A 14412-nucleotide genomic window follows, 5' to 3' on the forward strand; every position below is an offset into this window, starting at 1 on the left:
GGCAGAACAAAAGGTCTGTGACAAAATGGATGGCAGGAGAGATTAAATGGCAAGAGGGATGATGGTGCAAGGTTAAACAAAATAGGAATAGTGTTCTATTCCAGAAAAGTAGCCATTGACGGATAATATTAGAGTCAATCTTTACTTTATTGACAGATTGAAACATTACAAGCATACATCTCCTAACTCAATCACATCACAGTTCCAATACATTAATGTCTCCTTAGATGTGCTCAGGTGGAACCCCAATTAATTCCCACTACCTGCCTATCATTAACCACAGCTATTATATAATTGACAAGTAAAGAAACAAAATATGTGTCGAGCGGAGGTGTAAATAGGAAAAACACAATCATCACTAAATACTGCAATCCAAAAATTTTTAAAAAGCAAGGAAGAAATTATGACCGGAAATTGTCAAACTCGAGTGTTGAATCTAGAGGCTGTAAAGTGTCTTGTCAAAAGCTGAGGTGCTATTCCTCCAGGTTGCGTTGAGCTTCATTCGACCAGTTAGGTGACTGAGGACAGAAAGAGTGGGTGCAGAATTAAAATCACAGGAGGAAGCTCGGGGTCATTCTTGCAGACCTGAACAGAGGTATTCCACAAAGCGGTCACCCAATCTGCATTTAGCTTCCCCAGCATAATTTTTAATTCCCTTGTGTTTGTTTTTTCTTTTCAAAGTGAGATCTTTCCATACTTGGTTGTGGTCATTGGTCTGGAGAATGTCCTTGTTCTCACTAAATCGGTTGTCTCCACTCCTGTAGACCTCGAAGTCAAACTACGAATAGCACAAGGTAAAAAAAAAATACATTTACGATTTAAAGTTACCTATGCTTTGTTTCATTCCTCCCCAACTGCCACTACCAGCTACATTTTCCCATTCTCGATCCATAACATTTAAGGTGGTCATTTACTACCCAATTCTTTTTTTCTCTTGTTTAGTGCAAATAAAAAAGCAAAACATGAAAGCTAGCAACACTAACAGTAATGAATGATGAAAAGAGAGATGGATTAAAGTTGGAGATGGAATCCTTTGTTAGTTGTAATTTGTCATTCCCTCTCAAAACATTAGTGTGTTGTTGAAATAAAAATAGAAAATTCTGGAAATACTCAGGTCACACAGCATCTGTGTGGAGTAGGACTGTGTTAACGTTTTAGGTCAAAGAGCAATACAGCACAGGAACAGGCCCTTCGGCACTCCAAGCCTGTACCGGTCATGATACCAACCTTTACCAAAACCCTCAGCACTTCATTGTGCTGTATATCCCTCTATAGCCATCCGAACCATGTGTTTGTCGAGATGCTTTTTGAACCGCCTTTTGAATGCTTCCACAACCTCCCCTGGCAACGCGTTCCAGGCCCTCTGCATAAAAAACCTGCCTCGCACATCTCCTCTAAACTTTGTCCCAGGGACCTGAAACTATGTCCCCTGGTGACTGACCCCACCACCCTGGGAAAGAGTGCCTGCCCGTCCACTCTATCCATGCCCCTCATAATCTTGTAGATCTCTATCAGGTCTACAAGATTAGGTCAATTATTGGTAACTTCAAAAATCTATGGACATGCATGCCCAAATCTCTCTGACTTTCTATGGTGTTTAATCAGACCTTACTCCCGACTAAGCTACTGTGTATTGCCAGCATTATCCGTGTTTCTTATTCATCCATTCTTTTCCACAACTATCACAGACAGCTGACAGCTGGATCAATGAAACCTTATTCAGTAATGTCTGTGTTGATATTTTATTCCAAAGAGCTTGATGAAATGCAACAAATGACCTATTATTAAAATAAATGTGGGAAGGTAAGCTGTGGGGAGGACACAGAGGCTGCAAAGAGATATAGACAGGTTAGGTGACCAGGCAATAAGATGGCATATGGAGTAGAATGTAGGGAATTGTGAAGTTATTCACTCTGCTTGTAAGAACAGAAAAGCTGATTTTTTAAAAAAGGTGTGAAACTTGTAAGTGTTGATATTCAGAGAGACTTGGCCATAGTTATACAAGGAACACAAAGTTAGCATGCTGGTGCAGCAAACAATTAAATGGCAAATGGCATGTTGACCTTTATTGCTGGGGGATTGGAGTACAAGAATAAAGAAGTCATGCTGCAGGTGTACTGGGTTTTGGTGAGACTACATCTGAAATACTATTTTGGTCTCCATATTTAAGACAGGAGATATTTGTATTATGGTCCCAGACTAGACCCCAACAGTGACAAGGATATTGGACTGAAACCCAATATCTTTCGTCTTCACATTCCGTAGAGCCATCTGACCATGTCCATTGGTATAGCCTAAGGAGGTGACTTGAGCTTTTGCAAATTTGCTGTTAATCAAATTTACTAATCCGGCTTCCTTTAATCGATCGAATAATTTTTTTAAATATTCCAAATGCCCCTTCCATGTTTTACTGAACACCACCAAATCGTCAATGCACAATTATCTAGACCCAAGATGACCTTGTTGGTTAATCTTTGAAATGTTGTTGGCGCATTCTCCATTCCAAATGGCATGACCGTAAATTGATACCATGTGGCGTCACAAAAGCTGAAACTTCATTTACCCTGTACTTACCATATCCTTTAAGTAAGTCAGGTTTTGTATTAAAACCTGCTTGTCCCACCTTTTCAATACCATCTTCCAAACGAGGAATAATGTACGAATCTGACTTGATAACTGCGCTAATCTTTCTATAGTCCACATGCAATAGTTGTGTTCTATCCGGTTTTGGCATGCTGCAACTCACTTCGATGATTTCATCCTTAAGCATGTTGTTGATCTTCTTTTGTATTTGTGCTAGCTTTGGTGGATTGAGCCTGGATGTTCAATGGGAATAGCATTTCCTAGATCTATATCATGCATAATTACACAGTGGTTAGCACTGTTGCTTCACAGCGCCAGGGACCCAGGCTCGACTGCCGCTTGGGTCACTGTTTGTGCGGAGTCTGCACGTTCTCCCCGTGGGTTTCCTCTGGGTGCTCCAGTTTCCTCCCACAAGTCCCGAAAGATGTGCTTGTTCGGTGAATTGGACATTCTGAATTCTCCCTCAGTGTACCCGAATAGGTGCCGGAATGTGGCGACAAGGAAATAGTTTCCTTAACTTCATTGCAGTGTTAATGTAAACCTACTTGTGACACTAATAAAGATTATTATTATTATTTCCTTCTCTATCATACTATCTTTTTTTTAATAAATATTTTATTGATTGAAAATTTTTGGTCAACCAACACAGTACATTGTGCATCCTTTACACAATATTATAACAACACAAATAACAATGACCTATTTTATAAACAAAAAATGAATAAATAATAAATAACAAAAATGAAAACTAGCCCTAATTGGCAACTGCCTTGTCACAAGTAACACTCTCCAAAAATATAATTTAACAGTCCAATATATAATTATCTGCAGCAACGACCTATACATATTATACAGTATATATTAACAACCCTGAGAGTCCTTCTGGTTCCTCCCCCCCAATCCTGGGCTGCTGCTGCTGCCTTCTTTTTTCCATTCCATCTATCTTTCTGCGAGGTATTCGACGAACGGTTGCCACCGCCTGGTGAACCCTTGAGCCGACCCCCTTAGGACGAACTTAATCCGCTCTAGCTTTATAAACCCCGCCATGTCATTTATCCAGGTCTCCACCCCCGGGGGCTTGGCTTCTTTCCACATTAGCAATATCCTGCGCCGGGCTACGAGGGACGCAAAGGCCAAAACATCGGCCTCTCTCGCCTCCTGCACTCCCGGCTCTTGTGCAACCCCAAATATAGCCAACCCCCAGCTTGGTTCGACCCGGACCCCTACTACTTTTGAAAGCACCTTTGTCACCCCCATCCAAAACCCCTGTAGTGCCGGGCATGACCAAAACATATGGGTATGATTCGCTGGGCTTCTCGAGCACCTCGCACACCTATCCTCCACCCCAAAAAATTTACTGAGCCGTGCTCCAGTCATATGCACCCTGTGTAATACCTTAAACTGAATCAGGCTTAACCTGGCACACGAGGACGACGAGTTTACCCTGCTTAGGGCATCTGCCCACAGCCCCTCCTCGATCTCCTCCCCCAGCTCTTCTTCCCATTTCCCTTTTAGTTCATCTACCATAGTCTCCCCTTCGTCCCTCATTTCCCTATATATATCTGACACCTTACCATCCCCCACCCCTGTCTTTGAGATCACTCTGTCCTGCACCTCTTGTGTCGGGAGCTGCGGGAATTCCCTCACCTGTTGCCTCGCAAAAGCCCTCAGTTGCATATACCTGAATGCATTCTCTTGGGGAAACCCATATTTCTCGGTCAGCGCTCCCAGACTCGCGAACTTCCCATCCACAAACAGATCTTTCAGTTGCGTTATTCCTGCTCGTTGCCACATTCCATATCCCCCATCCATTCCCCCCGGGGCAAACCTATGGTTGTTTCTTATCGGGGACCCCCCAAGGCTCCAGTCTTTCCCCTATGCCGTCTCCACTGTCCCCAAATCTTCAGTGTAGCCACCACCACCGGGCTTGTGGTGTAGTTCCTCGGTGAGAACGGCAATGGGGCTGTCACCATAGCCTGCAGGCTAGTCCCCCTACAGGACGCCCTCTCTAATCTCTTCCACGCCGCTCCCTCCTCCTCTCCCATCCACTTACTCACCATTGAAATATTAGCGGCCCAATAATACTCACTTAGGCTCGGTAGTGCCAGCCCCCCCCCCCTATCCCTGCTACGCTGTAAGAATCCCTTCCTCACTCTCGGGGTCTTCCCGGCCCACACAAAACCCATGATGCTCTTTTCAATCCTTTTTAAAAAAGCCTTCGTGATCACCACCGGGAGGCACTGAAACACAAAGAGGAATCTCGGGAGGACCACCATCTTAACCGCCTGCACCCTCCCTGCCAGTGACAGGGATACCATATCCCATCTCTTGAAATCCTCCTCCATTTGTTCCACCAACCGCGTTAAATTTAACCTATGCAATGTGCCCCAATTCTTGGCTATCTGGATCCCCAGGTAACGGAAGTCCCTTGTTACCTTTCTCAACGGTGGGTCCTCTATTTCTCTACTCTGCTCCCCTGGATGCACCACAAACAACTCACTTTTCCCCATGTTCAATTTATACCCTGAAAAATCCCCAAACTCCCCAAGTATCCGCATTATTTCTGGCATCCCCTCCGCCGGGTCTGCCACGTATAGTAGCAAATCGTCCGCATACAAAGATACCCGGTGTTCTTCTCCTCCTCTAAGTACTCCCCTCCACTTCTTGGAATCCCTCAATCGCCAGTGCAAACAATAATGGGGACAGAGGGCATCCCTGCCTTGTCCCTCTATGGAGCCGAAAATATGCAGATCCCTGTCCATTCGTGACCACGCTCGCCACTGGGGCCCTATACAACAGCTGCACCCATCTAACATACCCCTCTCCAAACCAAATCTCCTCAACACCTCCCACAAATAATCCCACTCCACTCTATCAAATGCTTTCTCGGCATCCATCGCCACTACTATCTCCGTTTCCCCCTCTGGTGGGGCCATCATCATTACCCCTAACAGCCTCCGTATATTCGTGTTCAGCTGTCTCCCCTTCACAAACCCAGTTTGGTCCTCATGGACCACCCCCGGGACACATTCCTCTATTCTCATTGCCATTACCTTGGCCAGGATCTTGGCATCTACATTTAGGAGGGAAATAGGTCTCCCAGACCCGCATTGTAGCGGGTCCTTTTCCTTCTTTAAGAGAAGCGATATCGTTGCTTCAGACATAGTCGGGGGCAGTTGTCCCCTTTCCTTTGCCTCATTAAAGGTCCTCGTCAGTACCGGGGCGAGCAAGTCCACATATTTTCTATAGAATTCGACTGGGAATCCATCCGGTCCCGGGGCCTTTCCCGCCTGCATGCTCCTAATTCCTTTCACCACTTCTTCTACCTCGATCTGTGCTCCCAGTCCCACCTTTTCCTGCTCTTCCACCTTGGGAAATTCCAGCCGATCCAAGAAGCCCATCATTCTCTCCCTCCCATCCGGGGGTTGAGCTTCATATAATTTTTTATAAAATGTCTTGAACACTCCATTCACTCTCTCCGCTCCCCGCTCCATCTCTCCTTCCTCATCCCTCACTCCCCCTATTTCCCTCGCTGCTCCCCTTTTCCTCAATTGGTGTGCCAGCAACCTGCTCGCCTTCTCCCCATATTCGTACTGTACACCCTGTGCCTTCCTCCATTGTGCCTCTGCAGTGCCCGTAGTCAGCAAGTCAAATTCTACATGTAGCCTTTGCCTTTCCCTGTACAGTCCCTCCTCCGGTGCTTCCGCATATTGTCTGTCCACCCTCAAAAGTTCTTGCAGCAACCGCTCCCGTTCCTTACTCTCCTGCTTCCCTTTATGTGCCCTTATTGATATCAGCTCCCCTCTAACCACCACCTTCAACGCCTCCCAGACCACTCCCACCTGGACCTCCCCATTATCATTGAGTTCCAAGTACTTTTCAATGCACCCCCTCACCCTTAGACACACCCCCTCATCTGCCATTAGTCCCATGTCCATTCTCCAGGGTGGGCGCCCTCCTGTTTCCTCCCCTATCTCCAAGTCTACCCAGTGTGGAGCGTGATCCGAAATGGCTATAGCCGTATACTCCGTTCCCCTCACCTTCGGGATCAATGCCCTTCCCAGCACAAAAAAGTCTATTCGCGAGTAGACTTTATGGACATAGGAGAAAAACGAGAACTCCTTACTCTTAGGTCTGCTAAATCTCCACTGGTCTACACCTCCCATCTGCTCCATAAAATCTTTAAGTACCTTGGCTGCTGCCGGCCTCCTTCCAGTCCTGGACTTCGACCTATCCAGCCCTGGTTCCAACACCGTATTAAAATCTCCCCCCATTATCAGCTTTCCCATCTCTAGGTCCGGAATGCGTCCTAGCATCCGCCTCATAAAATTGGCATCATCCCAGTTCGGGGCATATACGTTTACCAAAACCACCGTCTCCCCCTGTAGTTTGCCACTCACTATCACGTATCTACCCCCGTTATCCGCCACCATAGTCTTTGCCTCGAACATTACCCGCTTCCCCACTAATATAGCCACCCCCCTGTTTTTCGCATCTAGCCCCGAATGGAACACCTGCCCCACCCATCCTTTGCGTAGCCTAACCTGGTCTATCAGTTTCAGGTGCGTTTCCTGTAACATAACCACATCTGCCTTAAGTTTCTTACGGTGTGCGAGTACCCGTGCCCTCTTTATCGGCCCGTTCAGCCCTCTCACGTTCCACGTGATCAGCCGGGTTGGGGGGCTTCCTACCCCCCCCCCCCCCCCCCCCCTTGTCGATTAGCCATCACCTTTTTCCAGCTCCTCACCCGGTTCCCACGCAGCTGTATCTCCCCCAGGCGGTGCCCCCCGCCCATCCTCTCCCATACCAGCTCCCCCCTCTCCCCAGCAGCAGCAACCCAGTAATTCCCCCCTCCCACCCCCCCCCCCCCCCGCTAGATCCCCCGCTAGCGTAATTACTCCCCCCATGTTGCTTCCAGAAGTCAGCAAACTCTGGCCGACCTCGGCTTCCCCCCGTGACCTCGGCTCGCACCGTGCGACGCCCCCTCCTTCCTGCTTCTCTATTCCCGCCATGATTATCATAGCGCGGGAACCAAGCCCGCGCTTCTCCCTTGGCCCCGCCCCCAATGGCCAACGCCCCATCTCCTCCACCTCCCCTCTTCCCCCCCATCACCACCTGTGGGAGAGAGAAAAGTTACCACATCGCAGGATTAGTACATAAAACTCCTCTTTCCCCCCTTTTTAACCCCCCTCTGCCCCCCACATTCACCCCACCACTTTGTTCAAACGTTCTTTTTAATAACCCGCTCATTCCAGTTTTTCTTCCACAATAAAAGTCCACGCTTCATCCGCCGTCTCAAAGTAGTGGTGCCTCCCTCGATATGTGACCCACAGTCTTGCCGGTTGCAGCATTCCAAATTTTATCTTTTTATGAAGCACCGCCTTGGCCCGATTAAAGCTCGCCCTCCTTCTCGCCACCTCCGCACTCCAGTCTTGATAAACGCGGATCACCGCGTTCTCCCATTTACTGCTCCGAGTTTTCTTTGCCCATCTAAGGACCATTTCTATATCCTTAAAACGGAGGAATCTCACCACTATGGCTCTGGGAATTTCTCCTGCTCTCGGTCCTCGCGCCATCACTCGGTAAGCTCCCTCCACCTCCAACGGACCCGCCGGGGCCTCCGCTCCCATTAACGAGTGCAGCATCGTGCTCACATATGCCCCGACGTCCGCTCCCTCCACACCTTCAGGAAGACCAAGAATCCTCAGGTTGTTCCTCCTTGCGTTGTTCTCCAGTGCCTCCAACCTTTCCACACATCGTTTCTGATGTGCCTCATGCGTCTCCGTCTTCACCACCAGGCCCTGTATGTCGTCCTCATTCTCGGCTGCCTTTGCCTTCACGACCCGAAGCTCCCGCTCCTGGGTCTTTTGTTCCTCCTTTAGCCCTTCGATCGCCTGTAGTATCGGGGCCAACAGCTCTTTCTTCATTTCCTTTTTGAGCTCTTCCACACAGCATTTCAAGAACTCTTGTTGTTCAGGGCCCCATGTTAAACTGCCACCTTCCGACGCCATCTTGGTTTTTGCTTGCCTTCCTTGCCGCTGTTCTAAAGGATCCACTGCAATCCGGCCACTTTCTCCTCCTTTTTTCATCCGTATCCAGGGGGGATTCCCTTCTGGTTTACCGCACAGTGTTTTTAGCCGGCAAAATTGCCGTTGGGGCTCCTATCAAGAGCCCAAAAGTCCGTTTCACCGGGAGCTGCCGAAACGTGCGACTCAGCTGGTCATCGCCGCACCCGGAAGTCTATCATACTATCTTTTGAGCATATTGACATGACACATGCTGTAAGTTTTCCTTCTGTATTGCATTCTTATCAAATAATTGACCTACTCAATTTCCTTTTAATTTGATAAGCCCCGTTAAATCTTGCTTTTAATGGTTCACCTACCATTGGTGACAATGCTAGTACTTTCTCCCCACCAACAAATGTTTGGTTTTTTTATCCACCTTTTTTTCATCGCGTTATGACAATTTTAAATGTTCCTAGCCAACTCGCCAGCCCTAGTTAATGTCTCCCTAAAGTGTGACACACAGTCCAATTAAGTAGTCTGCGACCACTGACTCACCAATTTCTCTTGATCAATTTAAGTGGTCCTCTCACCTCATGACCAAAAATCAATTTAAATGGACTGAATTTAGTTGATTCATTAGGTGCATCCCTAATTGCAAATAGTACAAATAGAAATTCCTTTATCCCAATCCTCTCGATAATCCTGACTATAGGCCCTCAACATGGTCTTTAGAACATAGAACATACAGTGCAGAAGGAGGCCATTCGGCCCATCAAGTCTGCACCGACCCACTTAAGCCCTCACTTCCACCCTATCCCCGTAACCCAATAATCCCTCCTAATCTTTTTTTTGGGACTCTAAGGGCAATTTAGCATGGCCAATCCACCTAACCTGCACATCTTTAGACTGTGGGAGGAAACCGGAGCACCCGGAGGAAACCCACGCAGATACAGGGAGAACGTGCAGACTCCGTACAGACAGTGACCCAGCGGGGAATCAAACCTGGGACCCTGGCGCTGTGAAGCCACAGTGCTAGCCACTTGTGCTACCGTGCTGCCCACAAATTTAGAGTTTGATGCCATCTTTCTAACGCCCCCTGTGATTCCGGATGATACGCTGTTGAGTTAAACTGTTTTATTCCTAAAATATCCATAATTTCCTTGAATAATTTTACATAAAATTAGTTCCTGGTCTGATTTAAATTTTGTTTGATAGTCCATTTCTCGTAAAATATTTCATTAACTTCTTTACAACCCTCATAGATGTAACGTTTCTTCAAGGAATTGCCTCTGAAAATCTAGTAGACGCCTCCATTATTTTTTAAAAATGTATTTATGGCATGTGGGCGTCACCGGCTAAGTCAGCATTTATTTCCCATCCCTAATTTCCCTTCAGAAGGTAGCAGTGAGCTGCCTTCTTGAACCGCTGCAGTCCCTGAGCACCCACCGTGCTGTTAGGAAGGGAGTTCCAGGACTTTGCCCCAGCAAACAGTGAAGGATGTATGTTTAAGTCAGAGTGGTGAGTGACTTGGAGGGGAACCTAAAGGTGGCCTGTTTCCCAGGTATCTGCAGCTCTTGCCCTTCTAGATGGTTGTGGGTTTGGAAGGTGCTACCTAAGGAACCTTGGCGAGTTCCTGCAGTACATCTTGGAGATGGTACACATGGCTGCCATTGTTCGTCGGTGGTGGATGTTTGTGGAAGGTGCAGTAATCAAGTGGGCTGCTTTGTCCTGGATGGTGCCGAGCTTCTTGAGTTTTGTTGGAGCAGCACTCATTTAGACACGTGGAGAGAATTCCATTATACTCCTGACTTGTGCCTTGGGGAGTCAGGAGGTGACTAACTTGCCTCAGGATTCCGAGCCTTTGACCTGCTCTGGTAGCCACAGTATTTGTGTGGCTAGGGCTAGTCTAGTTCAGTTTCTGATCAATGATTAAGCCCCCAGGATGTTGATAGTGGGGGATTCATAGGGTGATGGTTTGATTCTCACTTATTGGAGATGGAAAGAAGATCATTGATGAGGCAGTTGAATACAGTTGGGCTGAGGGCGTTTCCCTGAGGAACTTCCACAGTGATGTTTCAGAATTTGAGATGGTTGATCTCCAATCACCACTACCATGTTCCTTTCTGCCAGGTAGAACTTCAACCAGTGGAGGGGTTTCCCCCTCCAGCCCATTGACTCCAGTTTTGCTAGGGATCATTGCTACCATATTCGATAAAATGCTGCCTTGATGTCAAGAGCATCACTCTCACCTCACAGTTGGCATTCAGTTCTCTTGTTCATGTTTGAACCAAGGCTGTAATGAGGTCAGGAACTGAATGACCCTTGCAGAACCCAAACTGAATGTCCATGAATAGTGATGATGATGTATTCCCTTGTGAAGGACATAAATAGACCTGTTGTTCTTTTTCTTGACATTTCCTTGGCTTTCATCTTTATTTTTCTTCTGGTCCCAGCTAACATATTCCCAGATAAATTCAGCACATTTCCACTGCTTGTGAACTCCGAATCTCTCGCTTTCTAGTTCATTCGTGAGACAGTAGGGAAATATTAAGCAAATAGTTTATAAATATAAAAGCTAATTGATAGATATCCACCCAAAAGTATTTTAAATGTACTTAACATTTTGGTAATAAGCCTGTAATTTACACTTGTCTAGGTTTAAGCAATGAAAGTTGGTCCATTATGAAGAACATGGCTACAGAACTCGTTATCATACTGATTGGTTACTTTACCCTGGTTCCAGCTATTCAGGTAGTGCTTGTGATTTGTCTTCACGTTTAGGTGAAACTTTTGATACAGAATAAAAATACTTGAATGTCTAATATTTGAGAAATGACCTTCATTTCAAAGATAATCTTTTCGAAAAAATAAATTTAGAATACCCAATATGTTTTTTTCCCAATTAAGGGGCAATTTAGCGTGGCCAATCTACCTATATTGCGCACCTTTGGGCTGTAGGGGTGAGACCCACACAGACACCGGGAGAATGTGCAAACTCCGCACAGACAGTGACCCGGGTCTGGGATCGAACTTGCAAAAGACACTTAGTAGAATACCACCTAACAGACGTCTTCATGGGATTAAAAGGATATTGGTGACTTAAGGATGTAGCTGGATAATAATAATTGCTTATTGTCACAAGTAGGCTTCAATGAAGTTACTGTGAAAAGCCCCTAGTCGCCACATTCCGGCACCTGTTCAGGGAGGTGGGAATTGAACCCACGCTGCTGGCATTGTTCTGCATTACAAGCCAGCTGTTTTGCCCACTGAGCTAAACCAGCCCCTATAAGGATTAGTAGTTGGAGTTCAGTGGTAAGTGGATGTTTTTCAGACTGGAAACAAGTATATAGCTGGAACCCCAGGGCTCAATAGTGGGCCCTTTGCTTATCTTATTCTGAGAAATGAACTGGACTAGGAGATATGAAGGATTATTTTGAAGCTTGTGGATGGTAAAAAAAACTTTGACTTTTCAGTAATTAGTAGGCAGTATAGTGATACATTTCAGGAAGACACATACAGACTGGTAAAATTGCCAAATGTGGCAGATACAATTTTCTGCAGATAAATGTGAAGTGACATACTTTAGAGGCAACAACATGGCGAGGCAGTACAATCTCACTCCATCAGATAGGGAGTCCAAGAGCAGAGGGACTTGAGGTGCATATTCACTTGACCTACAAAGCCGAAGATCAAGAGCTGGATAGAGCTTTTTACATCTGGCACAGGCCTCTTCTGACATAACTTCTATGAGATCTATGAAGGTGGAAGTGCAAGTTGTTGAAGTAGTTAAGGAGGTGTATTGGATACTTGGCTTTGTACATAGAGACATTGAATACAAAAGGAAGGAAGCCAAGCAAATCATTTGCAAACTGCTGGTTAGGTCTTAGCTGGAACATTGTGTGCAGTTTTTGGGCACTACTCAAGGATGTGAAGGCCTTGGAGAAGAGATTTACCAGGTTGACGGGACTTGGTTATATGGAGAGATTGGAGAAGCTGGCATGGTATTCCTTAGAGCAGAAAGAGTTACGTGATGGGTATTCAAAATTATGAGGGATTTTGATCGAGCATGTGTGGAGAAATTGTTTCCATTGCCAAAATGGGGCAGTAACCAAAGTCACAGATTTAAAATAACTGACAAAAGAACTATAGGGAAATGAGAACTTTATTCTCACAGGGGAAATCACTATCTGAAGGAGTGCTGGAGGCAGATTCCATAGGAGCCTTCAAGAGGCATTTGGACACGTACTTTAAACTAACTAATTTGTTGGGTTATAGGGGGGGAAAACAGCCTTTTAAAAATATTTTTATTAAAAGCTTTTTCAATAGAATAAAACAACACAATATAATGTAGCAGTCAACATATCCTATTCCCCCATAAACTAAAACAAAAACCTCCTTAACTAATGACGGTGACTAACTCCTTGAAAAATAAATGAATGGCCACCATCTTGGGTACCGACCCCCTAACGGTGTACTTGATCTTCTCTAAATGTAAAAATTCCATGAGGTTACACAACCAGGCCAAGGCACAAGGCGGTGTAGGGGATCTCCACTCCAGCAGAACCCACCTCCGGGCTATCAACGAGACAAACGTGAAGATATACGCCTTTGCCCCTGTCTGCAGCGCCGGCGAGTCCAATACCCTGTAAAAATGGCCACCAATGGTCTTCTGGTGGCGACCATGGAGTGAACGGTCGCACATTTGGCAGCCCCCCCTCTTAGTAGTCTTTTAATGGCTTTTAAGCTGGATTTCCGTGGGAATTTTTCAACATAAGTGGATAAAAGCCAGAGGAGAAGAAGACAACCCCTAGTTTATGGAGCTGCGCCAAGAAACAATCGTAAAAGAAGAAATCAAAAGTTGGTTGGGTGAAGTTCAGAGTTTGGTGGATGCACTGGCAGAGAAGCAAAGTTCGACCACGCCAGCTCTGTGGACGATGGATCAGTGGGCTAAATACTTGGATGAGAAATTTGCCCAGCATCGTAAGGAGTGTGCGGAGGACCTGACCCGGGCGGTGGCCTCAATTAAGCAGGTGGTCGACCGGGTGGATGGGAAAGTGACGACCCAGGGACAGGCGATCCAAAAGTTGCAGGAGCTGTCTGCGCAACAAGAGGAGCAGTCCACTGCGATGGCAATGGAAATTAATATCTTACAGGATCGGCAGAAATGGCTGTCGGAGAAGGTGGAGGACCTGGAGAATCGTTCTCGCAGGCAGAATATCCGGATCGTCGGTCTGCCAGATGGAAAGGAGGGACTTGTGCGTATGTGGGGAAGATGCTTGGGGATAATGCGTTCAACAGGCCATTAGAGATAAACCGGACTCACAGGGTGCTCACGTGTAAGCCCCAGGGTCGTGAGTCCCCGAGGGCGATGGTGGTGAGGCTGCATCGGTTCCTGGACAAGGAACGCATTATGAGGTGGGCCAGGCAGACAAAACGGTTCATGTGGGAAGAGGCTGAGATCCAGGTATATCAAAACATGGGAGCAGAACTCACAAAGAGGAGGGCGAGTTTTAATAATGTTAAGGCGGCCTGTATGCGAAGGGAATAAAATTTGGACTGCTCTACCCGGCCCGACTTCAAGTGACTTACGAGAACCGGGAACTATATTTTGGTTCGCCGGAAGAAGTGGCGGTCTTCATGAAGGACAATAATCTGGTAGAGGCATAATGACTTTAAAATCTAGACGGTAGTGGTCTGAGTTAAAAGTTTTGTGTTGCTTTATATTTAAAAAATCTCAGCCTTTCACTGAAATTTAGGTTGCGGTGATCGGGAAAAGAAGGATCTCTCGGATTGATTTGATTTTGATCCGTTGTTGTATGTA

General features: G+C 46.4%; 1 protein-coding gene across 3 annotated transcripts in view; it reads left to right on the forward strand.

The window, feature by feature from the left end:
* The window catches only part of scap (SREBF chaperone), a 193613-nt gene that overhangs the window by 127961 nt on the left and 51240 nt on the right, over positions 1-14412 (forward strand). For all 3 annotated transcript variants that reach the window (XM_072468197.1, XM_072468196.1, XM_072468198.1), the window contains 2 exons: positions 682-794; positions 11248-11342. In XM_072468197.1, the coding sequence (XP_072324298.1) occupies positions 682-794; positions 11248-11342 (208 nt within the window). The remainder of the gene's footprint in view (positions 1-681; positions 795-11247; positions 11343-14412) is intronic.

The sequence above is a fragment of the Scyliorhinus torazame genome, chromosome 11 (genome assembly GCF_047496885.1).
Source record: "Scyliorhinus torazame isolate Kashiwa2021f chromosome 11, sScyTor2.1, whole genome shotgun sequence".
Classification (NCBI taxonomy): Eukaryota; Metazoa; Chordata; class Chondrichthyes; order Carcharhiniformes; family Scyliorhinidae; genus Scyliorhinus; species Scyliorhinus torazame.